Source organism: Lepidochelys kempii, chromosome 24 (genome assembly GCF_965140285.1).
Source record: "Lepidochelys kempii isolate rLepKem1 chromosome 24, rLepKem1.hap1, whole genome shotgun sequence".
NCBI lineage: Eukaryota > Metazoa > Chordata > Testudines > Cheloniidae > Lepidochelys > Lepidochelys kempii.
Window position 1 is genome coordinate 337508 of NC_136403.1, and position 26571 is coordinate 364078.

A 26571-nucleotide genomic window follows, 5' to 3' on the forward strand; every position below is an offset into this window, starting at 1 on the left:
CAAACAGGTCACTTCCCAGTATAGCAGCAACCAATCTAAAATTACTTTTGAACACAATTGTCTAGAGCACTAAGCAGAGCACATAGGTTACTCCTGAGGGCATTCTGCGCCAAAAAAAATAAAGTTCTGTGCACAATATTTTTAAATTCTGCAAATTTTATTTGTCAAATAAACGTGGAGGCTCCAGCATGGCATTGGGAAGCACAGGCCACTGGCTGGTGATCACAGGTGATCACGGGCCCTTGTTGGAGGGTTCTGGGTGCAATGGTAATAGGACTTTGCAGGGGGGGTCCAGGTGAAGGTGGGTGGTGCTCTGTGGGGAGGGGAGTCTTGGTATAGGGGGTATAGAGATTGGCTGAGGGAGTCTCGATGTGGGGAGTTCAGATGCTGAGGGAGTGAGACTCAGTGGGGTGGGGATCCAGGTGCAACTGGTTGGGGCTTGGTGGGGTGGGGATCTGGGTGGTCCAGATGCAGGGGGAGTGGGGCTCATCACGGGGTTCTGAGTACAGGGGGTGAGACTCAGCAGGAGGGTCTGGTATGAGGGGGTTTGGATGCATGGGGTTTGGGCAGATGGGAGAGCAGCTCACTGTACAGGGATCCTTCCCCCTGCAGCTGAGGAGCGATGGGTGCAGGATGCAGAGGAGAGGGGAAGTTTGCAGAGCTTTCTGCATACAAGCGAAAAATCTGGGTGTGGGTCTAACCCGGCCCCAGATGCCATGCAGGGGAAGAGGAAGTCCAATCCTCCCCAGCCCAGTCCAGACTAGCAGCTGATCCCGGCACAGGGTAGGAGCCACCAGCCTGGTATTCCCCAGTTCCAAGTGATTTACCTCTCTGCCAACTGCCCTGGGCACACAAAACATACTGTTGGAGAGGGTTGCATGACCGTTCTTGTGGCTTCCCTTTGCTTCTCCATCAGAAAATCATTTTTCTGCAGGGGAGCAAAGAAATCTGTGGGGGGACAGGTTTCAGAGTAACAGCCGTGTTAGTCTGTATTCGCAAAAAGAAAAGGAGTACTTGTGGCACCTTAGAGACTAACCAATTTATTAGAGCATAAGCTTTCGTGAGCTACAGCTCACTTCATCAGATGCATCTGATGAAGTGAGCTGTAGCTCACGAAAGCTTATGCTCTAATAAATTGGTTAGTCTCTAAGGTGCCACAAGTACTCCTTTTCTTTTTGTGGGGGGACATAAATTCTGCACGTGCGCAGTAGTGCAGAATTCCCCCAGGAGTAATAGGTGCAAACTCCCTGTGTTCTATTGATTTGTATTACAACATTACACTGGGAAAAGGGGTTTGTAGGGAACTTTGCATTGTTCAGACAGAATGTTTGTGCCACCAAATGTTTTTGTTTGATTAGAATGTCTCCTTTAGCCAAGCACTTGTGTGTTGTGTTGTGTTGTGGGTTAGCTTATTTAATGAAACAGCAGCTGAAGGATATGACAGATCTTCATGTGTAAATCAATAACCATGAACTTTTAAGAATTCAAATTTCAGAATTAAAGGTATTAACAAGAAATCTGTGAACTTTCTCAATAAATTCCTCCTTTTTTATTAGTTCATGTGGCTTTGTCCCACAATTGAACTGTCTCCCTAGAGGCTCAGGTTTAGTATGCAATGCAATGATCCTGTTCTCTTTTTTCCACACAAAGCCATAACCTCCAGTTTATTTGTACCAGCAGACACAAACAAACTTCTGCAATAAAGATAAGGCAGCTTTAATTACTCTGTATTGGGTAGCTGGAGAGTGGTATAACTACAGAATAGTGTTACAAGGTTTAATTCTCTGCCAAATAACTTTTCTAGTGCCTGCTTAATGAGGGCTGGAGAACGTTCCATATTCTCCAGGCTCAGTGCCAGGGCACTTGAAAGGGCCTTTTGTTTCACTCAGTGAGGTCATAGAAGTGAAAGCAAATTCCCAGCAGATTTAGCTGTTTCCTGGAACCTGCTAAGGATAAAAAAAAGCTTTGAAAATAAAAACTAATTTAAGAGTAAGTTGTAAGGAAAACATTACAATTTTTATTTTCCAGTTTTCTCAATGATGGAGGTATGCATTTGAATCTAAATGAAACCACAGAAATTATTGCTAGAGGAACATGAAAGGGCTTGATTAGACCCAGGAAAGCCAGGATGTTTGGGCATTGGGCTGACACTTCATCTATATTCACCCCTTTTGGTTTCAGATCTGTGCAGCAGTATCCCAACAAATGACAGGACAACATTTTAATCTTAATTTAAAAACTCCTGGTGTTTGCAGTATCAAACCCTGACACTTGTAGAAGCCAGGTTCTTAATGGCAGAAACTCTATGCACACCAAGAAATTGAACTATTGCTGAAAATGTTTTTTCAATATCATGTCCCCTTGAAACGTTATTAGGAATGGCCTTGTCAAATCTACACTTAACATTTAGGCCACTGTCAATACCAGTTCATGGAAACCGATTATTGAAAGTCATTTTCAGCACTCGTTCGTATTCTTAGGGTGTAATGGGCTTAAGAATTAGTACATTAGACCCTAATGGATTCTCCTGACCCCTCTGGTCTATTGTGTAAATTAGGCTTGTGGAAACTTTTTGTATATATTTGTTATCTGTGCTAGATCATTCTAGTTCTTTGGGCACAGTAATGAGAATTAAGGAGAGAGTATCAAACTTTATTTGAGATTTCCTAATTAGAAGTTACTGATGAATAATGTATGAGACAGTGCTTCTCTCCTCTAGTCAGATAGCTGTTTTCCTTAGTAAGTCTCCTTAAGTAACTTCATTTCTGGAAGTTACAACAGATTTGTACTGTGTAGTATCTGTGTCCTCTACTAACTGTTTGACACCAACTTTTGAAATAGGAAGGAATATCTCTTACACAAAAGCAGTGGGATGGGCTGTAGATACCTCTCCAAAAAAAGAACACTTGTACAACAGGTTTTATTCAGGTTTCAGAGTAACAGCCGTGTGAGTCTGTATTCGCAAAAAGAAAAGGAGTACTTGTGGCACCTTAGAGACTAACCAATTTATTTGAGCATAAGCTTTCGTGAGCTACAGCTCACTTCATCGGATGCATACTGTGGAAAGTGTTTTATTCAGGTCACTTATACTGGTTAGGAAAGAGGAAGTGATATGAAGATGTGGAGCTTGGAATCAGGAAGCACTTCATATATACTGGAACCCTGCACTGCATAGGCAGATACAATTATTTTTAGAGATCTCCTTGTTAAATTATGCAGCATAATGCCAGTAAAAGAGCCATTCACTGTCTCATTGGTTAAGAAATCAAGTCTGGGCAGAGTTCTGGAATTCTTGTCTAGATACTTGAGAACCAACCCAGCCACTGTCTCGTCTCTCTTTACAAAATGTAGTTCAATGCAAACTGTTCAGTCTCTTCCAGCCTCCTCCTCTCTTCATTGTATGATTTAGTAAATCAAAAGTGCTTAAAGAATTCCTCTTTTCTTCCAACATCTTTTTTCATGTCCTATAATAAACAGTGTACGCATAGTAATTATGCTCAGTTTGGTAAAATAAGTAGGGGGAAAATGATCCTTCCTGAGAAAATATAAAGTAAAATAGATTGAATGCTTAAGAACACTATTCATTTTCTACTTGCCATATTTTTAGTACACCCACTTGAATTGCCCTCCTAAGTGCTGTATACTGGGAGCAAGGGGAGCACTGAAGGGGACTCAGATGATTCTTAGGAGCATCCAACTGAGTACTTTATCAGATGACTTGGTCAGATTTTCCAGAAGAATGTGCAGAAGGGAGAGTAACAGTTGCTTGTTTTACAGACATCTCACATTGATAGGAAGTACATTTTTAATGAGGATTGGCAAAATAAATTCTCCACAATGTTTCTCTGACATAGAGGGCAGGGCTTCATGGATCAGAAAATTTCACTTTGAGTCAGGCTGGGAAAAAATCCAGGATAGTCCCACCTTTTGGAAACTTAACTGAGATCCCATTTCAGTACATTCATAGGTGGGGGGAGGGAGGGAGGAGAGACTCACCCTCTACATACTAGTACATTGTTTGGGGAAAGAGGATTGTGAAGAGCAAATGCCAGAATGAAGTCCTGACCGAAAAGCACAACTTTGGAAATTGCAAGTGGAAAAGATCTGTTACTGCACTCTTGGGTCACCAGGACCCCACTCTACATAGTGTCCCAGTAATAACATTGAGATGTTACAATGTGAAAAATACTGCAAAACCAGAGTAGGTACCTTCTTGGGGAAAATAGATTTTTGAAGATTAAAAGGCAAGTCTTTTTATATCTGTAAAATGTATTCTGGCCTTCAAAGTTGCTCGCTTTACAATGACCTCTCCTGTGAGAACCCCCGCAGAGATCTTGGCATTGTTGTCAGGAGTTTAGCTGCAAACATCAGAGTTTTATGATCTCTCTAAGGTCAGTCATCAAAGTACAGTTTAAGACCCCTCTCCACAGAAAGCAGAGTGCCTTTCCCCTCTCACCTTCCCCAGCAAGCCAATCTTCATATTTGGAAGTACAGTTTATGTGACCCCACTTAAGAGATTAATGGAAAAGATCTGTTACTGAACTGTTGGGTCACCAGGACCCCACTGTACACACTGTCCCTGGTAATAACATTTAGGATGTTATAATGTGAAAAAACCTCATTCAATACCCATAAGAATAAACCTATCTGTGACACTAGAGGAAAGCCAACAACACCAGCATGTTGCGATGCTTTTGAAGGATTCTTTACTGACATGTTTCCTGTGTTGCCCCTAATAAACAAAATGTTCTTTGAGGATTTCTGCTATTCTGCCTTTTACTATTTTCAGAGATTTGAGGGGCTCTGTCAGAATTTGGGCTCTGTGCCCATTCATGATCCTCTTTCCTCATGAGTATACGTGAATGAGTGACATATAATCAATTTTGTTTCAGGGAAGTATCTGAGACAGAAGAGAATAGACTTCCAGCTGCCGTACGACATCCTCTGGCAGTGGAAACATAATCAGGTACAAGACAAAAATGTTACTAAGTGCCAAGATTGCATTCAGAAATTCTAGAAAGAGACTAGGGTTCTTACACCACAGCTACAGTAACATTTTCTGAATATTGGTAAATATTCATGTTGACATTAATGAGAAAAAATAATTTGCATATATATATTTAATGTGGACAATTTCCATTTTCCCCTTCACTGCAAAATAGCAGCAGTCTACTGAGTTTCTGAAAAAGCCCATCTTTAATTTTGCTATGGACTTTTATTTTGGAGGCCTGCTTACTTTTTATAAGGATCTTGTTTTAGACGCGCCTCAGGAGAATTCAGATGTACTGCCAACAGCACTGAGAAATTTCAGGCCTTGTTTTTCTTGAATCAGTCCCAGCAGAATGGAATTTATTTTTTACTTGCAAGCTGAAATTTTCATATTGAGGGGTGTGCAGAGAGTGTTTAACAGTTACACACTTTAAAGATCTTTAAAAAGAATGTAAGCCTAAAAATAGGGATTTCTTTTCTTTTCCTTAACTGAGAAGTCTCCACCAGTGATTTAACACAGGCAGGGTAAATCCATCTCCAGCTCTACAGCAAGAAATGAGCTCTAGGAGATGTAATCTCGCCATGTAAGTGAGCTAAACAAATTCCCACGGTAGTGTGGCTGCAGGTGCTCATCAGAATACCACCAAAGTCTAATCTTAAAAAAGTGAAAGCTGTTGACATTCTACTTGGGGAGAGTTCCTGGCTTTGACTTTAAGATTAGCTACCTCTATCAATATCTTATCTATATTATAATATTACCTAGTTAAAAATGGTATGCACTCCTCATGCACCTAATATCTGAACACTTACAGAATCATTTTGTTATATGATGTCTGAGACAGTTGATACTGAAAGGGGCTACTAGTGCAGTACACACAGAAAGTGAATTGTAATTATTCTTTTAAAATACAATTAAAAGGAGAAGCAATTAATGTTACTATATATTAAATTATAAGCTGAAATCCAGTTCTGTAATAGCTTATGTAGAAAATATGTAACAGTGGGAACTCCGTTTTATCTCCTGTCCTCTCCTTATATATAGCAAATTATTCTGACTAAAGGATCTGCATTTCCCTTGGTTCCAGCCCAGAGATCTTGGGCCTGAGTTCTGATTCCCCCTCCTTACCACTGTACTGAGTATGAATATACTGCTCTACCACAAGAGCAGGTGCCCATACTCAAAGTTATTTTAAATAAGTATTTTTCTCTGCAATGCTGAGGGAAATATTACTATCCCAAAAAGCTATGTCTGTTTCCATAGATGTTCTGTTTGACTTTTCCTGATTGCTGTGTCAGACAATATGGAGGAATAAACCATGTTGGAAATTTTGTTCAGTGAGCTCTCTAAATTTAGGTATTTTTTATTCAGATACATTTTTAATCTCTCCTCTGATGTGCGTACACAGAGAAATAGCCTGAGCTGATCTTTATGCATATATTATCCAGTAATTAACATAAATATATACATATGAACAACATGCCCATCATTTTCCTGACACTTCTGAATGTCAGCTTCAGTTGTTCAGTGTATTAAGTAAGAATTTTCTTTTTCTTCCTTTTAGTTGTACAAAAAGCCAGATGTCCCACTTTATAAAAAAATCCGTTCTAGTAAGTAACTTTATTAATTATTATTATTTATTGTATTTATTACTTTATAGTGGGTGTCATTATACATGTGCCTTTCACTAAGCAGTGTAAGTATGGAACTTTGACATGACTTCCTCTCTTCCACCACCCCTCTGTTCCATAAAAGACTGGCCGTCCACCTTCTTCTCAGGTTTCTATCATTGGGGTGAAAGCATTTCAAATAGCTGTTTTATTCTGGAAAAATTATTTCTTTTCCTTTTTTCTTTTTCCAGACGTCTATGTAGATGTTAAGCCTCTTTCTGGCTATGAGGCCACCACCTGCAATTGTAAGAAACCAGATGATGGCAATGGAAAGGGCTGTTTAGATGACTGTCTTAACAGGTAGGAAATGTGCTGATTAAGCAGAATAAGGGAATTCCCCTGAACAGGCTAATCCCCATAAACTGATACTATTTGAAAGTTAAAGAGATGTGCTGGGTGTGATCAGAAGCTCATCAGTCTGAAATGATCCCAGTACAACAAAGTGTGGATACAGAAGCATATAGCATAGTTTCCTTTACTAGCTACCGCTTTAATAATAAGAGAGCATGCTATTTCTTTCCCTTCCTCAGGCAGGAAAGCAGTCTATTGGGCTGTGCTTGAAGCTTTCAAAGACCCATGTTATTCCATGGACAATAGTAGAAGCCATTCTTTTGATGTTTCCTTTTGAAGAACTTTAGTTTGAGGACTGGAAGGAATCTCTCAGTTGTTCTGAGGTCATATCTATGTTCAGAAAAGAGCAGTTGCTGATGGAGCTGGAAATGGATGACTCGGGAGGGAAGGGAAGGTATGAAGAAAGAACAGGAATCCCATGAGGAGAAGAGACACGGAATGTAGTAATTATCACAAAGAGAAGAGCCAGGAAGAAAGTAAGAACAGAGACACGTTATAGGGATTTTGGATTCCATTCATGACTACCCAGAACAGTTCTCTGTAGGGAAGAGCATGACATTTCTTCAGTCTTAGAGACTAGTAATCAAATAACATCTTCGACTAATTTGCCATTTCATTATGATTAAATCAACTTTGCTTATGAAAGTTCTTCAGCTCTTGTGTGCTAAGCACAGCTCTAGTCTGCATAATCATAGAATCATAGAATATCAGGGTTGGAAGGGACCTCAGGAGGTCATCTAGTCCAACCCCCTGCTCAAAGCAGGACCAATCCCCAATTAAATCATCCCAGCCAGGGCTTTGTCAAGCCTGACCTTAAAAACTTCTAAGGAAGGAGATTCTACCACCTCCCTAGGTAACTCATTCCAGTGTTTTACCACCCTCCTAGTGAAAAAGTTTTTCCTAATATCCAACTTAAACCTCCCCCACTGCAACTTGAGACCATTACTCCTTGTCCTGTCATCTTCTACCACTGAGAATAGTCTAGAACCATCCTCTTTGGAACCACCTCTCAGGTAGTTGAAAGCAGCTATCAAATCCCCCCTCATTCTTCTCTTCTGCAGACTAAACAATCCCAGTTCCCTCAGCCTCTCCTCATAAGTCATGTGTTCCAGACCTCTAATCATCTTTGTTGCCCTTCGCTGGACTCTCTCCAGTTTTTCCACATCCTTCTTGTAATGTGGGGCCCAAAACTGGACACAGTACTCCAGATGAGGCCTCACCAATGTCGAATAGAGGGAAACGATCACGTCCCTTGATCTGCTGGCTATACCCTACTTATACATCCCAAGATGCCATTGGCCTTCTTGTCAACAAGGGCACACTGTTGACTCATATCCAGCTTCTCATCCACTGTCACCCCTAGGTCCTTTTCTGCAGAACTGCTGCCTAGCCATTCGGTTCCTAGTCTGTAGCGGTGCATTGGATTCTTCCGTCCTAAGTGCAGGACCCTGCACTTATCCTTGTTGAACCTCATCAGATTTCTTTTGGCCCAATCCTCCAATTTTTCTAGGTCCCTCTGTATCCTATCCCTACCTGCCACCGTATCTACCACTCCTCCTAGTTTAGTATCATCCGCAAATTTGCTGAGAGTGCAATCCACACCATCCTCCAGATCATTTATGAAGATATTGAACAAAACCGGCCTCAGGACCGACGCTTGGGGCACTCCACTTGATACCGGCTGCCATCTAGACATGGAGCCATTGATCACTACCTGTTGAGCCCGACAATCTAGCCAACTTTCTACCCACCTTATAGTGCATTCATCCAGCCCATACTTCTTTAACTTGCTGACAAGAATACTGTGGCAGACCGTGTCAAAAGCTTTGCTAAAGTCAAGAAACAATACATCCACTGCTTTTCCTTCATCCACAGAACCAGTAATCTCATCATAGAAGGCGATTAGATTAGTCAGGCATGACCTTCCCTTGGTGAATCCATGCTGACTGTTCCTGATCACTTTCCTCTCGTGTAAGTGCTTCAGGATTGATTCCTTGAGGACCTGCTCCATGATTTTTCCAGGGACTGAGGTGAGGCTGACTGGCCTGTAGTTCCCAGGATCCTCCTTCTTCCCTTTTTTAAAGATGGGCACTACATTAGCCTTTTTCCAGTCGTCCGGGACTTCTCCCGATCGCCATGAGTTTTCAAAGATAGTGGCCAATGGCTCTGCAATCACAGCCGCCAATTCCTTTAGCACTCTCGGATACTTTAGGTTACCAAAGAGGTTATCTTTTTTAAAAATGATAATTTCATTAATTTTCCATTGTTCCTGAATCTAAACGACACCCTATCTCCCCAGTGCTCCTGTCCCTCACAGCTCTCCTGCCATTCAACAAAGTGAGATTAGAAAAAATGAAATTTTTCTAAGAATTTATTTAAATTTTCTAATGTTTAATCCCAGAAAGTGTGAAAAGATCAGGTCTTCCTGTTCAGCATAACACATCCCCCAAATGAAGCATCTGCAGTTTACTCATCCTCCTTTGAATATTGTCATAGAGTCCACTGCCCTTTCCAGTTCAGGCCTGTATTACAGCATAACTAGAAGAATTAAAATGGAACACTGTACCAAAAATGTTGTTGTTTATCATCCCAGAAGCAGAGCCAATCCATAATCTCCTTCTCAGGATTAAAACCATAGCATTCTCCCAATGGATCATTCAACAAGGTGGGGAAAAAATGTTGGCGACTCTGAAAAAAACAGGTTGCACAAATTTATAATAGGTATCCAGAGATTAGTGTAAGGGATTTCTATACCTTTTACTAGCCAGTCAAAATGCAAGAGATATTGAACCTGATTCTTTTCTCCATGATGTGACTTTGTTGAAATTGCACACCAGCTAAACTGACATAAAAGAGTGGAGAATCAGGACTGGACTCTGTTGAAATGCTATACATAAATTATGCCACGTGCCCCTGTAAGAAGCATAGTAGTGGTAGAGCTGAGCAGGAAATTCTTTTCTGATCCTGGGAAGATTTTTCAAAATCTCAAAAAATTCATCCCCAATCAGAACTCAAAATTCAAATCTCAAAAATGTTTACAAATTAATCTGAAAAAAAAACATTTTAGATCAATCAAAATGTTTAATTTCAGTTTCGACCTTTTTATTTAAACAAGACAATTGTATTATAATTAGTTTAACTTTTGAAACAAAAAGGCATTTTGAACCTATAACCATAAGTTTTCATTTTGAAAATATTGAAATGAGACATTTCCAGATTTTCTAAACTTGTTTCCAAAAAATTTTTGAACTGAGAAATTCACTGAAACCAGTCCTTTTCCAGGAACAATTTCTGTTTTGATAGATTGCCATTTTACAACCAAAAAAAGCTGTGTCAAAAATTCCTAGTCAGCTCTAATTAGAGGTTTTTTTGGCTCTGCATCTTCACTTGGATGTGTAGACCTACAAACTTCCATGTGATAGACAGCTCATTGTATTGCTACTTCTGAGATAGGAACTGGGACTGAGATAGTATCAGTTTTGTGACAGAGGAAGGAAAGGGTATCCCATTGTCAGAGATTTGGGGAAAAGTGACCCCTTTAACGGGATTTACTGCATGTTTTGCTTTGACAGCAGCTCTCCATGTATGTTTACCATTTTCTTTTAGCTTGTTTGTCTTTGATTTTAGGATGATCTTTGCTGAGTGTTCCCCTAACACTTGCCCTTGTGGTGAACAATGTTGTAACCAGCGGATTCAGCGGCATGAGTGGGTGCAGTGTCTGGAACGTTTCCGTGCTGAAGAGAAAGGATGGGGTATTCGTACCAAAGAGCCCCTGAAAGCAGGACAGTTTATCATTGAATATTTGGGAGAAGTTGTTAGTGAACAAGAATTCAGGTAGAAACTTGTAATTACTGTTTCAAATGGCAGACTCACTAAGTAGCTCTGAGAACACGTTATCCCCTATAGGGAATTAGTTACTAAGTATGAGGAGGGAAAGAAGGGACAGTATTTTTCTATCCACTAGCACCAGGTAGAACCCATAGAATTTATAATTTTAATCAATAAACTTTTCTTCAGTCAAACTGAGAAAGGTGATTAGCCTCTGCAACATAGTGCCTGCAACATCTGTTCTGTAAATGCCCAATGCCACAAGTGAATATGAATTTGATACAGAAACAAGCTCTGTACAGGATTCCAATTGTACTTGCACAGTCCTCTTCCACATGCATGAGACAAAGATGAAATCTGTACAATTAATTTGCATAACACGAGACAGCATGGTCTGGAGGGAACAGCTCCCAAATTCTAATCCCAGCTCCGTCATGATCTTGGTCAAGTACGCTGCCCTTGTCTGTGCTTCAGTTACCTCATCTGTAAAAACAGAGATGACAATGCTTATCCTCTATCTCTGGATGTAAATGTAAAGTGTTACAATTGTCTCTCTAAAGCCACCTCCCAGAGTTCCTGCACACTCTATTTCCATAGTAACTATGTGTCTGCTTTGCTTTGACAGTTGGAATCACAAGAACTTTCCTGTGTTGCTTTCTAGGAACCGGATGATTGAACAGTACCATAATCATAGTGATCATTATTGCCTGAACTTAGACAGTGGGATGGTGATTGACAGCTATCGCATGGGCAACGAGGCTCGATTTATCAACCACAGCTGTAATCCTAACTGCGAAATGCAGAAATGGTAAGAAACAAATACTCTACATGCTGGACCTCTGGCTATATCCGTGGTTAAAATGTAGATAGGATGAGCATCTTAGAGAAGTTGGTCTCGAAATAGGGAAAAGATGAGTTGGGCAGAGATTGAAACAACATCAAAATATTGACTAAGGATCTTGTATTGTGTAAGATTTGTATTGCTGTCAGGTAATGTCACATCTGAGGCAGGCTGCTGTCCTACATGGATCTAAATAGTCTGTTCTGGTATGGAAGCTCCTACATTATGTATGTCATGTTGTTATGATATAATAAATCATTAAGACTAGATGGTGCAGTAAAATAAATCCATATGCTTTTCCCCTCTGGCAGTTCAAATGTATTTGTGAGTTAGGATAATAGTAAAATAGTCAGAATTTACCACTATCTGTGACCACTATTCTCTACTTAGGAAAGACCCTAGTGTTAGGATAGCAGGAAATACAGCGGGTAGGGATTGAGTGTATTAGCAGAGATTTGCAGGGGTGGCTTTAAACTGGAATGTTGGGTGAGCATAATAGGCTTTATAATAAGGATAGCATGGTGTGGAAGCTTGCCATGCTTGTCTGTACCTAGTGCAGCTTTACCCAGTGCTAATTAGTTTTTCCTTTATATGAACATGAAAATTCAATACAGAAACAATATGGAAAGTAATATTATTAATAGATATATTCAATGATAATGTGAGGTCAAGTGTTAGTTTCTGGTTCAGAATGAAGCCCTGAAAATAAGTGAATTTTGGTGCGGGGGGGTGGTTTTTTAATTTGTGGTGCCTCATGTGATTTGTGACTCCTCTCACTTTGAAGCCACAATTTCCTGCTCTTTGTAAGTGAAGTATACATTTAATGTTCCTTGAAGGGCTTTGTAGGGAGAGGGATAAGCAGGAGAGAATGGTAAAAATGAGGAATGTTTGGCTCAAGGCCCGATGAAAATGCTGTTTCCCACCTCTCAACGCTTGCACTGTGTGGACAAGCCTAATTTTGCCCCAGCACCAATTCTTTTGGCCACCACCTCCAGACCTTGCGGCCCCTGTACGATGATAAAAGCCAGGACATTTTTCATTATATTTTCTCTACAGGTCTGTTAATGGTGTCTACCGGATTGGGTTGTACGCACTTAAGGACATGCCTGCTGGTACAGAACTGACTTATGACTACAATTTTCACTCATTTAATGTTGAAAAACAGGTGAGGCTCGCACTACTAAACCTAGATGAGTCTCACAAAAGATGAACAATTCTGTGCAGATTAGGGGTTATTAATAAGGCCACACTGTGCTATATGTGCGTGAGCTGGTATTTGGTAATACTGACAGATTTTTCCATTGTTGTGATTTTATTAAAAAATAATTCTTCTTTTTACTTCAAAGCAACTCTGCAAGTGTGGTTTTGACAAATGCAGAGGAATAATTGGGGGCAAGAGTCAGCGAATGAATGGACTCTCAGGCAAAACCACCCAGCCTGTAACCACACACAGAAGGCCTGGACGATCGAAAGAGAAGAGAAAGTCAAAGCACAAACTAAAGAAGGGGGTGAGTACTGTAGCCAAGTCTTCTTTCATAGACAGGTTATAGGGAAGTCAGTTTGTTTCAGCCAGACCAAGGTGAAGCATATTTGTTATATATGTGCATAGAAAACTGGAGAAACAATGTTCAGAGATTGTTACTCAAATGAATTGCCATACCATTTGTCCTTGGTTTTTCTCACCAGAATTATCTATTTTACAGAGGGGCCACATTCCAGAGGAGACTAGTGAAAGTGTGAACACACCAACCAGGTTGACCCCACAGCTTCAGATGAAGCCCATGTCCAACAGAGAAAGGTAAGGAAGGATTTCAGTGTTGTTTTTCTCCCTGGCAATGCAGGATTGCTGTAAAATCAAAATGAATCTTTTCTCCATAAAATAAGGCATCACAGAATGTCCAGTTGAAGAAGAAGGGGTGCTGGGATCTGTGTTAAATAGATTAAATATTAGGATCTGTTGTGGATCAGATAGGATCTGTTGTCCTTAATCTGAAATTGTGGCATTGGTCTTAGAACGGCCTTTCCAATCGCTGTTTTCGCTGTTTTAGAATGGGTCATTACTAGTGGGGTGGAGAATGCACACACTGCATCAGTGTTCACATTGCTCCTGGGTAATGTGTTACTAAAAGTTACTCCTGGAATCAGGCACACCTGTTCAGACCAGTGTGGAATGCCTCAACCTGCTCTCTGTTTCTGCTTTGCTAAGAGCAGATCCCCTGCCAGAACAGCAGCAATCAACATGAAGTGCTGGTTTGAGTGGAACCAACCACACAAAGGTTCTTCCTGTGCAACTAACAAAATTCATTGCATTAGTATGGCTGGCAATGAGTAGAACAGGGCAGGCAGCAGTTTGGCCTGATGCATTGATTAAGACCTCTTTAGAAAGGAAAATAGTAGGGAGAGAATGTGTAATGTTTTTTATGAAGCATATATTAAAAGTGGGGAGAGATGTGCCAGGAGAGCAAGTTCTACACCTTAGCATTGTTCACCAATACAGTGGTGGAACTGTCAGGGCACAGATTACCATCAGGATGAGGGTGTAAGGATCCATGGAGTAGAACCTGGGTCTGAAGAGCCTGGGACAGCTGACATTCCCACAGTGCCACCAGGGGGCCATTCAGATCCATGGCCAGGGAGCACTGTAGAGAGTAGGCACCGCAGGAAGTACTGCCCAAGGGACCCAGAGTGACAGTACCCTACGGCCCTCTGCCAAACGCCCTATTTAACCCTGGAGGGTGTCAGACTGGTGGAGCTGTCTGACTTTGGGCCTGCTGCAATTCCAGACCTTACCACAGCTTCTGATCTGTGGTCTCTGATCCCAGCATGACTCTGACCCTGACCCTTGCCTCCTGACTCCAGCCTCGTACTACCTGCAATCTCCAGACTCAGACTCCAGCTTGGCTTTGACTCTGACTTCAGCCTGGTACTATCTCTGGTCTCTGACCCTGGCCTGACTTTGATCCTGACTCATGCTTATTGAACCTGGCTCTAGTGATTCCTCCAACCCTTGTTCATGTCCCTGACGTGTGGACCCCAGCCCAGCTGTGATCACTAAGCCAGACTGCCTGTTCCCCAGTCCCTTACAGTTTGCTCAGATCCACTTTCTGACCCATTCCACAGACCAACAGGACCACCTTAAACTCAGTCAACTACTTCTTCAGGCAGTCAGCATAAATAACGCAGGGTGGCAGGCATGATGTGATGTCAGCTCTTAGACCTTTTGGGCAATCAGTAGCTGCAATCTGCAGCAACTGCAAGTGGCAACCAAGCTATAGTCCCTAGTAAGTGGAAAGGAAAATAATGGCCCCTTGCTGGGAATACATGTGTTTCTTGGGTAAAGTTATCATAGGGTAAATACTGGTAAGTGCACAGCCTGTACAAATTATGCTGCTGAAAATCAAAGCTGTGTAATGTAAATAACCTTCCTTTTCATGGAAAGAATGTGACTGAAAATAATGAAACCTACTTCATAACTTCCAAAGATACCCCATTGTGAGTGGGGACACAAAGGAAAAGAGACCCTCCTCATACTGATGCTCCTTACCCAGAAGCTAGAATTCTGTCTTTAAGGTAGTCCCTCCAAGAGAGGCTATCAGGATTCACAAAGCAAGATAATAGAGTGACTGATGCAGGACTCAATTAATAAAGAATTAAAGGAGGATAATATAATTAATGTCAATCAACATGGGTTTATGGAAAATAGATCCCATCAAACTAACCTCATACCTTTTTTTATGAGATTACACGTTTGGTTGATAAATATAATAGGGTTCATATAATATGCTTACACTTTTGTAAGGCATTTAACTTGGTACCGCATGACATTTTGATTAAAAAATAGAAAGCTATAAAATTAACATGGCACACATTAAATGGATTAAAAATGACTAAATGGATAGGTCTTAAAATGTAATTGTAAATGGGGGCAGTCACTAAACGAGTGTGTTTCTAGCGGGGTCCTGCAGGGGTCGGTTCTTGGTCCTATGCCATTTAACATGGTCACTGATAAAGTTTGCAGATGACACAGAAATCGGGGCAGTGCTAAATAATGAAGAGGACAGGACACTGATACAGAGCAATCTAGATCTTTGGTAAGCTGGGTGCAAATAAGCAATATGTGGTCTAATATGGCTAAATGTAAATGTATACATCTAGGAACAAAGAGTGTAGGCCATACTATAGAATGGGAGATTCTATCAGTAACTCTGAAAAAGATTTAGGGATTATCAGCTGAACATTAGCTATGGCCAAAAGAGCTAATGTGATCTTTGGATACATAAATAGGAATCTTGAGTAGAAGTGGAGAGGTTATTTTACCTCTGGTTTTGGCATTAATCTGACTGCTTCTGGAATACTGTGTCCAGTTCCAGTGTCCACAATTCAAGAAGGAGATTAATAAAGTTGAGAGAGTTCAGAGAAGAGCCACAAAAATGATTAAAGGATTAGAAAAGTATCTTCTAGTGATGGAGCTCCTTGAGTCTATCTGTTTAGTTTAACAAAGAGAAGATTAAGGGTCGCCTTGATTGCAGTCTAAAAGTACCTACATGGTGAACAAATATTTAATCAACAGCTCTTCAGTCTAGCAGAGAAGGGTATAACACTATCCAATGGCTGGAAGTTGAAGCGAGACAAATTGACTGGAAATGAGCTGTAAATTTTTAACAATGAGAGTAATCAACCATTGAAACAACTTCCAAGGGCCATGGTGTATTTGCCATCACTGTCAATTTTTAAATCAAGAGCAGTTGTTTTTCTAAAAGATCTGCTCTAGGAATTAGTTTTGGGAAGTTCTCTGGCCTGTGTTATATAGGAGGTCAGACAAGTTGATCACAATGGTCCTTAGAATCTATGAATCTATAACCGTGTTATCAGCAATCTGATGTGTTTAGGAATTATCTCTCCAAGAGGTATTACAGGGGTGACAGAACAGAAACTTGAGGGATGCAGCATTTCAAACTCTTCATTGCTGGACATGCACTTACTTATCATTACCATTGTCACTAATAAGAACCACACTACTGGAGGGCAGTTCCAGACACACCATCATCATCACTTATTTACCATTTCAGTAACACATGATCAGCCATGTCAAAAGTCACCAAGAAAACAAGCCTTAGACTGTCATGAGCCCATCTGAAAAAAAGGGCTCCCATCACTACCTCAGTTGGAGTTCTGGCGTGCTGCATAATAGATGATATTAACTGATTAATAGATTAGATCCCCACAGTACTTCCAAATAGATCAGGGAATATCTAAGCTGTTGCCTTCTTTCTTCTGCTTCCAATAGTCAACATTAAGACAGTGAGGTGATTTGAAAATGCATGTTTTTAATTTTTGCAGGAATTTTGTGCTAAAACGTCATGTTTTTCTGGTACGGAATTGGGAGAAGATTCGGCAAAAACAAGAGGAAGTGAAACATGTCAGTGACAACATCCACTCTGCATCATTATATAACCGCTGGAATGGAATCTGCCGTGATGACGGCAACATCAAATCTGGTGAGGCCTGCACAGTCTCCTGCTGTTACCTCTTTCTTCTGGGGGACCTAGTCAAATCACATTGGTATGAAAGTTTACAGCCATGGATAATTCAAATCAGTTCACAGATCCAATAGAAAGTTACTACCAAGTCCAAATAGGTTTTCAAATACTGATCGGGGTGTTTATGTACAGATCTGTTTTCAGTGTCACTCTGAGTGAGGAAAAAACTCCCTCTACAGGCATATTTTTTTATTCTTCTTCTTTATGAAGTTTTACATTTTCCTCTGAAGCATCTGGTATTGGCCATTGTCAGAGCCAGGGACTGGACTGGATAGACCGCTGGTCGATTCAGTACAGAAATTCCTGTGTTCCCGTGCAGGATCCTGAAGGCTCACAGCTCCTACTGGAAATGTTATTGTTCATTTGGAATTCCTGTCCCCTCTCCCCACAGGTGATTTTTCAGAGAAGGAGAAACCTGATGTGGCCATTTTAGGGAATTGGCATAACAGCATAAATAATGCAGGGCAGGATTGGTCCTTAATGAGAAGAGAGCTGCTCAGCACCTGCAGCAGCAATCCATGCTAACTCTGAGAGTTCTCATTATCCTCATAACAGTGAGGATCTCTGAGTTTAGGTCTTTGGGAAACAAGGTTTTCTGGCTTGCCATCTGTTATGGGGATGGGACATGTGGCGGCCAAAGGAAAGCTACAAACCCCTCTCCAAAACACCACTCCATTCAGAAGATCAGATCCTACCCTCAGTTATACCCATGCAACCCCATTCCAGCTTTTGGCTCCCCTCTGGCGGCTAAGTGAGAAATTGGGACCCACATGCCTTCGTTCACATTCCCTAGTTTGTTCTGGTTCCTTTTTTCCCGCTCTAGCAACACAACATAGCCATAAATCCAGCTTAGCTGGCTAGAGCAGCACAAAACAGCCAGAGACTACCAGTGAATCTGACCCTTTACTTTTTATTGTAACCCAAATCAGTGTCAATGCTAACAGGAAATATGCTTCTGAACTTGGTGCAGGAGAGGAGACACCATCTGGCGTCATCTTAAGTATTCAATTTGAGAAGGACATTAGTTCCTCTTGAGGTAGAACTTCTGTATAAAGGTTGTTCTTTGTCCGTTCTTTCAGATGTCTTCATGACCCAGTTCTCAGCCCTGCAAACCTCCCGTTCTGTGCGAACACGGCGCTTGGCTGCAGCTGAAGAGAACATTGAAGTGGCTCGTGCTGCACGCCTTGCACAAATCTTCAAGGAGATATGTGACAGCATCATCTCCTACAAAGGTGAAGCAGACACTCTATCAGCCTGCATTGAGATCTGATCACTCTTCAGAACACAGGGATGAGGGTCATCAGAGCATAATGTATTAAAGAAGAATATATTTATTTCAGGACTTCAAACAACCCCTTCTCCATTGCCCCTGATCCTACCGCCAGCTCCACCCTCCATTTCCCACAATCTCTTCTCCTGCTACCACAGGTGGGGCTGTCCTACAAAAGTTATTTTGTATAGATTCAGCTCTATGATTCAGTGTGCAAGATGCTGCTGCAGTGTGAACTGATCTTCAGTGCTGTACACATAAAGAGTACCCAACAGCCAGTTCCTTAAAATATCCAACAATTCCTGTTCCCTGTGTCTGAGGGTGAAAAAGGGGCTCTCTTTAGACTGAGTTCACTGTTTACATCTCTTGTTTAATTCTGATATGGCAAAGCACTGTTCAACTCTGTGCTTCCTTTACAGACTCTTCCAGGCAGGCTCTCGCAGCTCCACTGCTGAACCTTCCTCCAAAGAAAAAGTAAGTTCTTGCTTCTCAGACCAATCTGTAATTTTATTCTAACCGGTTTGTGCATCTTTGACGTGTTGGTGAAAATGACACTATAGATTCCCTCCTCTTTTAGAAATGCAGATTACTATGAGAAGATCTCTGACCCCTTGGACCTTGCCACCATTGAGAAGCAGATCTTGACTGGGTATTATAAAACTGTGGAAGCTTTTGATGGGGACATGCTGAAGGTCTTCCGGAATGCTGAGGTGAGGATGCCAAGCCGTAAAGCTACAGCACAGGCACTGTGGGTGTGGCCTGAATTAATGGTCATGGCAACAGAGGTTCTTGCAACAGAGAGAGAGAGAGTCATATAACTCTCCTCTGACAAGGCAAGTGAGTGCAGAGAGATGACACTGGTAACTTGTTCCCTTCACCCTGCTCTCTCAACTTGTTCCAGCTGCATGGTGCCAACAAAGTAAAGGCTTGTGAATAGTGTGCATCTTTCCAGCCTGAAGAGACCAGGGTGCTTCTCAAGGGAATTAACTTGTACTTCAGGGGCATTCAGGGATAGCCAGGGCACACGCACCTGCCTCTAAGTCATATGGGGCAGGCCCCAGAGGTACACAAGAGCTGGCTGGGCAGGGACATCTGACCCAGAAACATATGGCAGTAGGTAGAGTGAATATATCTACCCCAGAGGTACATGAGGCTAGCAGAGCAGGCCATCTCCCAAGAATGCACGCTGAAGTGGGCAGAGTGGATGAATGTGCCCAAGGTAGGGGGTGTTTAGAAGAGTGAGTTGCTTCTTTTGTTTGTATTCAGAAATACTATGGCAGGAAGTCTCCAATTGGACGTGACGTGTGCCGACTACGGAAGGCATATTACAATGCTCGCCATGAAGCTTCTGCCCAGATCGATGAGATTGTGGGGGAGACAGCAAGCGAAGCCGACAGCAGTGAGACGTCCATCTGTGAGAAGGAGAATGGGCATGAGAAAGATGAGGATGTAATCCGCTGCATCTGTGGCCTTTACAAAGACGAAGGACTCATGATCCAGTGTGACAAGTGCATGGTGAGGGGGAACAAAAGGGAGAGGGAGTGTCCAGCTCCACCTTCCCCATGGTGAATAGTTACTATATCCACAGCTTTCACACAGCTGATACGGCAGAGTCCCACTTCCAGATCTCCCTTTTCTCTCCAAAGAGAATTTAGCACTGCTGTTTCCACACAGGAAATGCAAATAAAATGACTAGAGATAGGAGCTAACACTTATGAAACAGCCAGCAATACATTTATTTCGAGACGTTAAAACTTCAGCAATGATTAATAAAAACCACAGCATACGGATCTTATTATCTTTTATCTGACAATATGTGAAATATTTCACAGAAAGCCCTGCATTTCTTTTTGGTTGCTTGTTCTTATGCTCTCTTAATCTGTCTCATGAGGAGATGTGTTTTATTTACAAATTATAATCCATGTCTTCCTAATCGGGATTTCTTTGTAGGTTTGGCAGCACTGCGATTGCATGGGTGTAAATTCTGATGTTGAACACTACTTGTGTGAACAGTGTGACCCTCGATCCGTGGACAGGGTAAACTATTTTCAGTTGCTCTTGCTCTGATGTAACAATCACAAACTGTAATACTTCTTGCATTTAAATTATTGCATGTGCCAATTAGCCAGAGTGTAACTAATCTATGGAGTTAATAAAGAATTAACTCTTGTTGCTCTCAGCTTTGTGCTGGCCTGCAAATAGTGTGGGATCAGTTCACAGTTCTCTCTCTTGGGCTAGCAAAGGCAGAAAGCAAGCTTCTGAAGCAACGCATGCCAGGTTTTATCAACTGCAACAATAATCAAGTTGGGAGCAGGTTAGTAGCCAGAATCCTACATCTCCTACCCAAGGAAAAGAGAAACTGCACAGAAGAGTTTCCCCTTTTTCCAAGGCAGAAGAGTCTGGTTAGGCCAGTATAGAATTGTGAGGCCCAGAGCTTTTGACAGCTCAAACATGAAAGGAAATGCGCACCTGAGGCTCTCCAGCTTTACATTACAATCTCCTTGAGTCCTCTTTAATTCTGTTAAATATTAATTCTTATTCTGTGTCCAGCTCTACTGAGCATGTCCAAAAGTGCAGCATATATGGTTGGCCTCTGCCCCGGTGCTGGACAGATTGTAAATGATGTAATGAAAGGGTCACCCCATCTCACCAGTTCATTTCTTTCTTTTGCCAGGAGGTCCCCATGATTCCTCGTCCCCATTATGCCCAGCCTGGCTGTGTTTATTTCATCTGTCTGTTACGGGATGACCTGTTGCTGCGCCAAGGTGTGTGCATTCTCTGTGACTGCTGTGATTTCCATCAGAAAGGAAGATACAAAGAACACTCTGGTTTGACCTTGATTCAAATATATGCATCTTTCATATGAATATGAAATCATGCTCTTAGCTATTACACAGGTGACACATAGTGAGGAGGCTGAGATGATACAGACTGATTGATGGGTAGGCATTACGTTTCTTTAGCAGAGGCACGAGCTTCCTTCTGGCCAAAGAGAGAAAACTGAGGCAGCTGCTGGGAGTTAACAGGAAAGAGCAAGTCCAAGAAGGAAGGCATGGGCTCAGACGCACTTTGGTACCAAGCTGAATAGATCATAGGACCATATACGCTGGACACGGAAAAGACCTATTAGATCATCCATCCCCTCCTCTGCTCCTCACAGTGTATACTTCTAGTAATTGTTTCAAAGCCCCAAGCCCTGTAGGGGTCAGATCTCATAGAGGTCTCTGTCAGGAGACTTTTCCTGATATTGAACCTGAATTTTTCTTTTTCTTAATTTCACCCCACAGATACAGACAAGGTTAGAAAGAGATCCATACAATATAAAGAGAACTGATCAAGAATGAGTTAAAAACCAGTTGGTATGTTTATTAAGGGGTGTGGGGGGATGGGAGACTTTTCAGGAGACCAGGAGCAGTGCCTTCTCCATCCTTTGTGTGGGACTCTGGAATGCTCATTTCCTCAGCCTTTCTTAGAATCCCTCTGCAGCAACCATCTTGGCCACACCAAAGACATTTGGTTTCCTCTTTATGTTTTGGTTTCTGTCATTGGGTTGCTGATTGGGCTTCTAGGTTTGTTCCTTCTCTTTCTTCTCTGTTTCAGCTAGTTTTTTGTCTTTTTTTAACACCCAGAGTCTTATTAATGTACTGAACCAATCTTGAACCACCCATTCAATACAGAGCTGTCAGAATAACAGCACGGCACAGATTTTCCAACATACAGAGCTAGGAAACTCTGCAATTGGAGTTGTACTCTGTAGAATGAACAGAAACTTCCATACCATAAATTCACCAATGGCCTGAGATTTGCACAGCTCTTGGGACACCCCAGGGAGCAAGAACAGTGGCACAGAAGCTGTCCCCTTGCACTCTCACAGCTGCAAACTGCCTTTCAGGGCTGAGGGGGAGTTATTCCTGTTTCATCTATGAGTAGAATCATAGAATATCAGGGTTGGAAGGGACCCCAGAAGGTCATCTAGTCCAACCCCCTGCTCGAAGCAGGACCAATTCCCAGTTCAATCATCCCAGCCAGGGCTTTGTCAAGCCTGACCTTAAAACCTCTAAGGAAGGAGATTCTACCACCTCCCTAGGTAACGCATTCCAGTGTTTCACCACCCTCATAGTGAAAAAGTTTTTCCTAATATTCAATCTAAACCTCCCCCACTGCAACTTGAGACCATTACTCCTCGTTCTGTCATCTGCTACCATTGAGAACAGTCTAGAGCCATCCTCTTTGGAACCCCCTTTCAGGTAGTTGAAAGCAGCTATCAAATCCCCCCTCATTCTTCTCTTCTGCAGCTCCCTCAGACTCTCCTCATAAGTCATGTGTTCTAGACCCCTAATCATTTTTGTTGCCCATCGCTGGACTCTCTCCAATTTATCCACATCCTTGTAGTGTGGGGCCCAAAACTGGACACAGTACTCCAGATGAAGCCTCACCAATGTCGAATAGAGGGGAATGATCACGTCCCTCAATCTGTTCGCTATGCCCCTACTTATACATCCCAAAATGCCATTGGCCTTCTTGGCAACAAGGGCACACTGCTGACTCATATCCAGCTTCTCATCCACTGTCACCCCTAGGTCCTTTTCCGCAGAACTGCTGCCTAGCCATTCGGCCCCTAGTCTGTAGCGGTGCATTGGATTTTTCCGTCCTAAGTGCAGGACCCTGCACTTATCCTTATTGAACCTCATCAGATTTCTTTTGGCCCAATCCTCCAATTTGTCTAGGTCCTTCTGTATCCTATCCCTCCCCTCCAGCGTATCTACCACTCCTCCCAGTTTAGTATCATCCGCAAATTTGCTGAGAGTGCAATCTACACCATCCTCCAGATCATTTATGAAGATATTGAACAAAACCGGCCCCAGGACTGACCCCTGGGGCACTCCACTTGACACCGGCTGCCAACTAGACATGGAGCCATTGATCACTACCCGTTGAGCCCGACAATCTAGCCAGCTTTCTACCCACCTTATAGTGCATTCATCCAGCCCATACTTCTTTAACTTGCTGACAAGAATACTGTGGGAGACCGTGTCAAAAGCTTTGCTAAAGTCAAGAAACAATACATCCACTGCTTTCCCTTCATCCACAGAACCAGTAATCTCATCATAAAAGGCGATTAGATTAGTCAGGCATGACCTTCCCTTGGTGAATCCATGCTGGCTGTTCCTGATCACTTTCCTCTCATGCAAGTGCTTCAGGATTGATTCTTTGAGGACCTGCTCCATGATTTTTCCAGGGACTGAGGTGAGGCTGACTGGCCTGTAGTTCCCAGAATCCTCCTCCTTCCCTTTTTTAAAGATTGGCACTACATTAGCCTTTTTCCAGTCATTCGGGACTTCCCCCGTTCGCCACGAGTTTTCAAAGATAATGGCCAATGGCTCTGCAATCACAGCCGCCAATTCCTTCAGCACTCTCAGATGTAACTCGTCCAGCCCCATGGACTTGTGCACGTCCAGCTTTTCTAAATAGTCCCTAACCACCTCTATCTCCACAGAGGGCTGGCCATCTCTTCCCCATTTTGTGATGCCCAGCGCAGCAGTCTGGGTGCTGACCTTGTTAGTGAAGACAGAGGCAAAAAAAGCATTGAGTACATTAGCTTTTTCCACATCCTCTGTCACTAGGTTGCCTCCCTCATTCAGTAAGGGGCCCACACTTTCCTTGGCTTTCTTCTTGTTGCCAACATACCTGAAGAAACCCTTCTTGTTACTCTTGACATCTCTTGCTAGGTGCAGCTCCAGGTGCGATTTGGCCCTCCTGATATCATTCCTACATGCCCGAGCAATATTTTTATACTCTTCCCTGGTCATATGTCCAACCTTCCACTTCTTGTAAGCTTCTTTTTTATGTTTAAAATTAATTTTGGGTGAATTGAAAATATGCTTTGAATTTTGGGTCCAATTGAAAATATGCTTAGAACTTAGTCATCTGAGCCCTGGCTTTGCAGACAAGCTCTCCCTGTGTCCAGAGGTCAGTGAGGAAATGCATTTGAGCCACAGCTCTCCCCGCCACCGATCTGGTCATGTTTCTACTTCAGGATGCTCTAAGAGGTGAGAGTCATGTACAGTAGATGCTGGAGTTGTTCTACTCTCTCCCTGTGGGTGGCAGAGGGGACTAAAGTTGCTTCTCTGTCTTTAAAAGCTGAAACTTTATTAATTTAATATGTCAAAGCTTTTAAACATTCTCATTTGCTTCCCAGTGTTCAGCTGGGTAGCCTCTCTCAGCATGGAAGGTTTGCCTCTCAGGCCTTTTAACAGGAAAAGGTGGTGTTCCCTGAAGAAAAGCCCTTAACTCCATGTGCCAAAGGGTTTAAAGAGAGGCCTATGGCAGCAGGGCATATGTCAGGGCTACACAGGAAAAGAGAGCTTTCATTTTTATGTCTATCATTTCTTGACATATTGCAGTGTGTGTGTGTGTGTATATATATATATATATATATATATATATATATATATATATATATATCTTAGTTACTACGGTGATGGGCAGCAGTGTAAATCCCTGAAATAGATTTGGGAGGAGGAGTCTCAGAGCCCCTTTTTAATATGTACAAATTTGACAAATGATCTATTTAACTTTTTACATTTTTTTAATGATCTATTTAACTTTTTTTTTTAATTTTAATCCTAAAATTGACTGAAAAGGCCCAGGGATCCTGAAATCTTTCAGGTCTTCATGGAACTTGACTTCTCAGACTACAGCCCTAGTTGTCGGGCATCTCTTGTGTGAAGCTTTGGAAGTAACCAAGGCACAGGCTGAACCTACTCTGAACTGAAGTCGGAGAAATTAGCTGAAAAAGCTATTTTTTCCCATCCCAGATTATATCAGTCTGTGGGGAGAATACAAATGGATAGTGGGTTTTGCAAACAAACACCAGTTTCTGTCTGCATGTAAAAAGGGTTCAGCTTTGCAGGGCCACACACAGAACCACTAATTGTCTTGGGCTGAAGAACTTGCTCTCCTGGGGCTTTCACAGCTTTTCATTCATTGTGAATGGATTCAAATACAGTTGGAAATATCTTTTAAAATATTGCACATTAAATCCTGTGGCATTTTGAATGACGCTGTGCATTTCTCTAGCATTCTCGCTTGCTCTGAGTTCTGGGCCACACTCACTTCCCTACTGTTTCTTCCTTTCATTGGTAAAGAACAAGCAGAAGTTCATGGAACTGTCCCATGGTTACACTGAGCAAAGAGTCACAATTCTCAAGAATGTTCCCTTTGCTTGGCCCTCTTTAATCCATTTCCCCTGAGCTGCATGCATCTCTCAGGAGCTTTACTCCTGTTAGAGTTCTGAGAGTAGTCAGAGCTTAGTGCTTTTTGGATCAATGATCTACTTTCTCATCAATTATCTGTTCTCTAGGTAGTCTAGAGAACATTACAGTTATGATTACAAATTTGAATAACGTTTTACTAGCCAAATCCTCTTTTGTGGTCAGTCCTACCCCCTATGATAATTTATTTTTATTTTCTCAAATGTTGTAGACAACAGGGAGGAACTCTTTATTAGACCTTGTCCTAACAGATAAAGAAGAACTGATAACTGAGCTAATAATTAATAGTAGCTTAGGTGCACATGACCATGACTTGGTTGCATTTATAATGTGAAAGCAGAATAAAGCGCACAAGTAATATATATACTTGGTACTTTAATGGGGCGAATTTCACAAAGCTGAAAACAGTTATGAGCTCAATCAGCTGGGAGGAAGAATTTAATCAGAAAAATGAGACTGATAATTGGGAATCATTTAAGAACTCCTTACTAGATCCCCAATAAAACACAATTGAGGAAGAAGGCTGTGCTGATTATAAAAAACAATCTGGTTTAGAAGGGAGTGAAGGCAGCTGTTTTTTTATAGATAGATTATAGATATAAAATTGGAAAAAAGGGGAAGTTGATAGTAATGAAAATAAATCAGGAGTTCAGAATTGTAGAAAATTGATAAGGGAAGCAGAGGGACACAGATAGAAATCTATGGCCAGCAGAGTTAAGGACGATAAGGAGAAGGGATTTTTTAATATATAGGAACAAAAAGAATACTGACAATGGTATTGATCCATTACTAGATAGAAATGATAGAATA

The 26571-nt window shown here is 41.8% G+C and overlaps 1 protein-coding gene across 3 annotated transcripts in view; it reads left to right on the plus strand.

The window, feature by feature from the left end:
• Nucleotides 1-26571, plus strand: part of ASH1L (ASH1 like histone lysine methyltransferase) — a 155449-nt gene that overhangs the window by 119461 nt on the left and 9417 nt on the right. For all 3 annotated transcript variants that reach the window (XM_073323624.1, XM_073323625.2, XM_073323626.1), the window contains 15 exons: nucleotides 4893-4966; nucleotides 6552-6597; nucleotides 6849-6957; nucleotides 10636-10842; nucleotides 11498-11644; nucleotides 12734-12842; nucleotides 13024-13185; nucleotides 13381-13475; nucleotides 17018-17175; nucleotides 18297-18449; nucleotides 18907-18961; nucleotides 19065-19197; nucleotides 19754-20002; nucleotides 20438-20524; nucleotides 21162-21252. In XM_073323624.1, coding sequence (XP_073179725.1) covers nucleotides 4893-4966; nucleotides 6552-6597; nucleotides 6849-6957; nucleotides 10636-10842; nucleotides 11498-11644; nucleotides 12734-12842; nucleotides 13024-13185; nucleotides 13381-13475; nucleotides 17018-17175; nucleotides 18297-18449; nucleotides 18907-18961; nucleotides 19065-19197; nucleotides 19754-20002; nucleotides 20438-20524; nucleotides 21162-21252 — 1875 coding nt within the window. The remainder of the gene's footprint in view (nucleotides 1-4892; nucleotides 4967-6551; nucleotides 6598-6848; nucleotides 6958-10635; nucleotides 10843-11497; nucleotides 11645-12733; nucleotides 12843-13023; nucleotides 13186-13380; nucleotides 13476-17017; nucleotides 17176-18296; nucleotides 18450-18906; nucleotides 18962-19064; nucleotides 19198-19753; nucleotides 20003-20437; nucleotides 20525-21161; nucleotides 21253-26571) is intronic.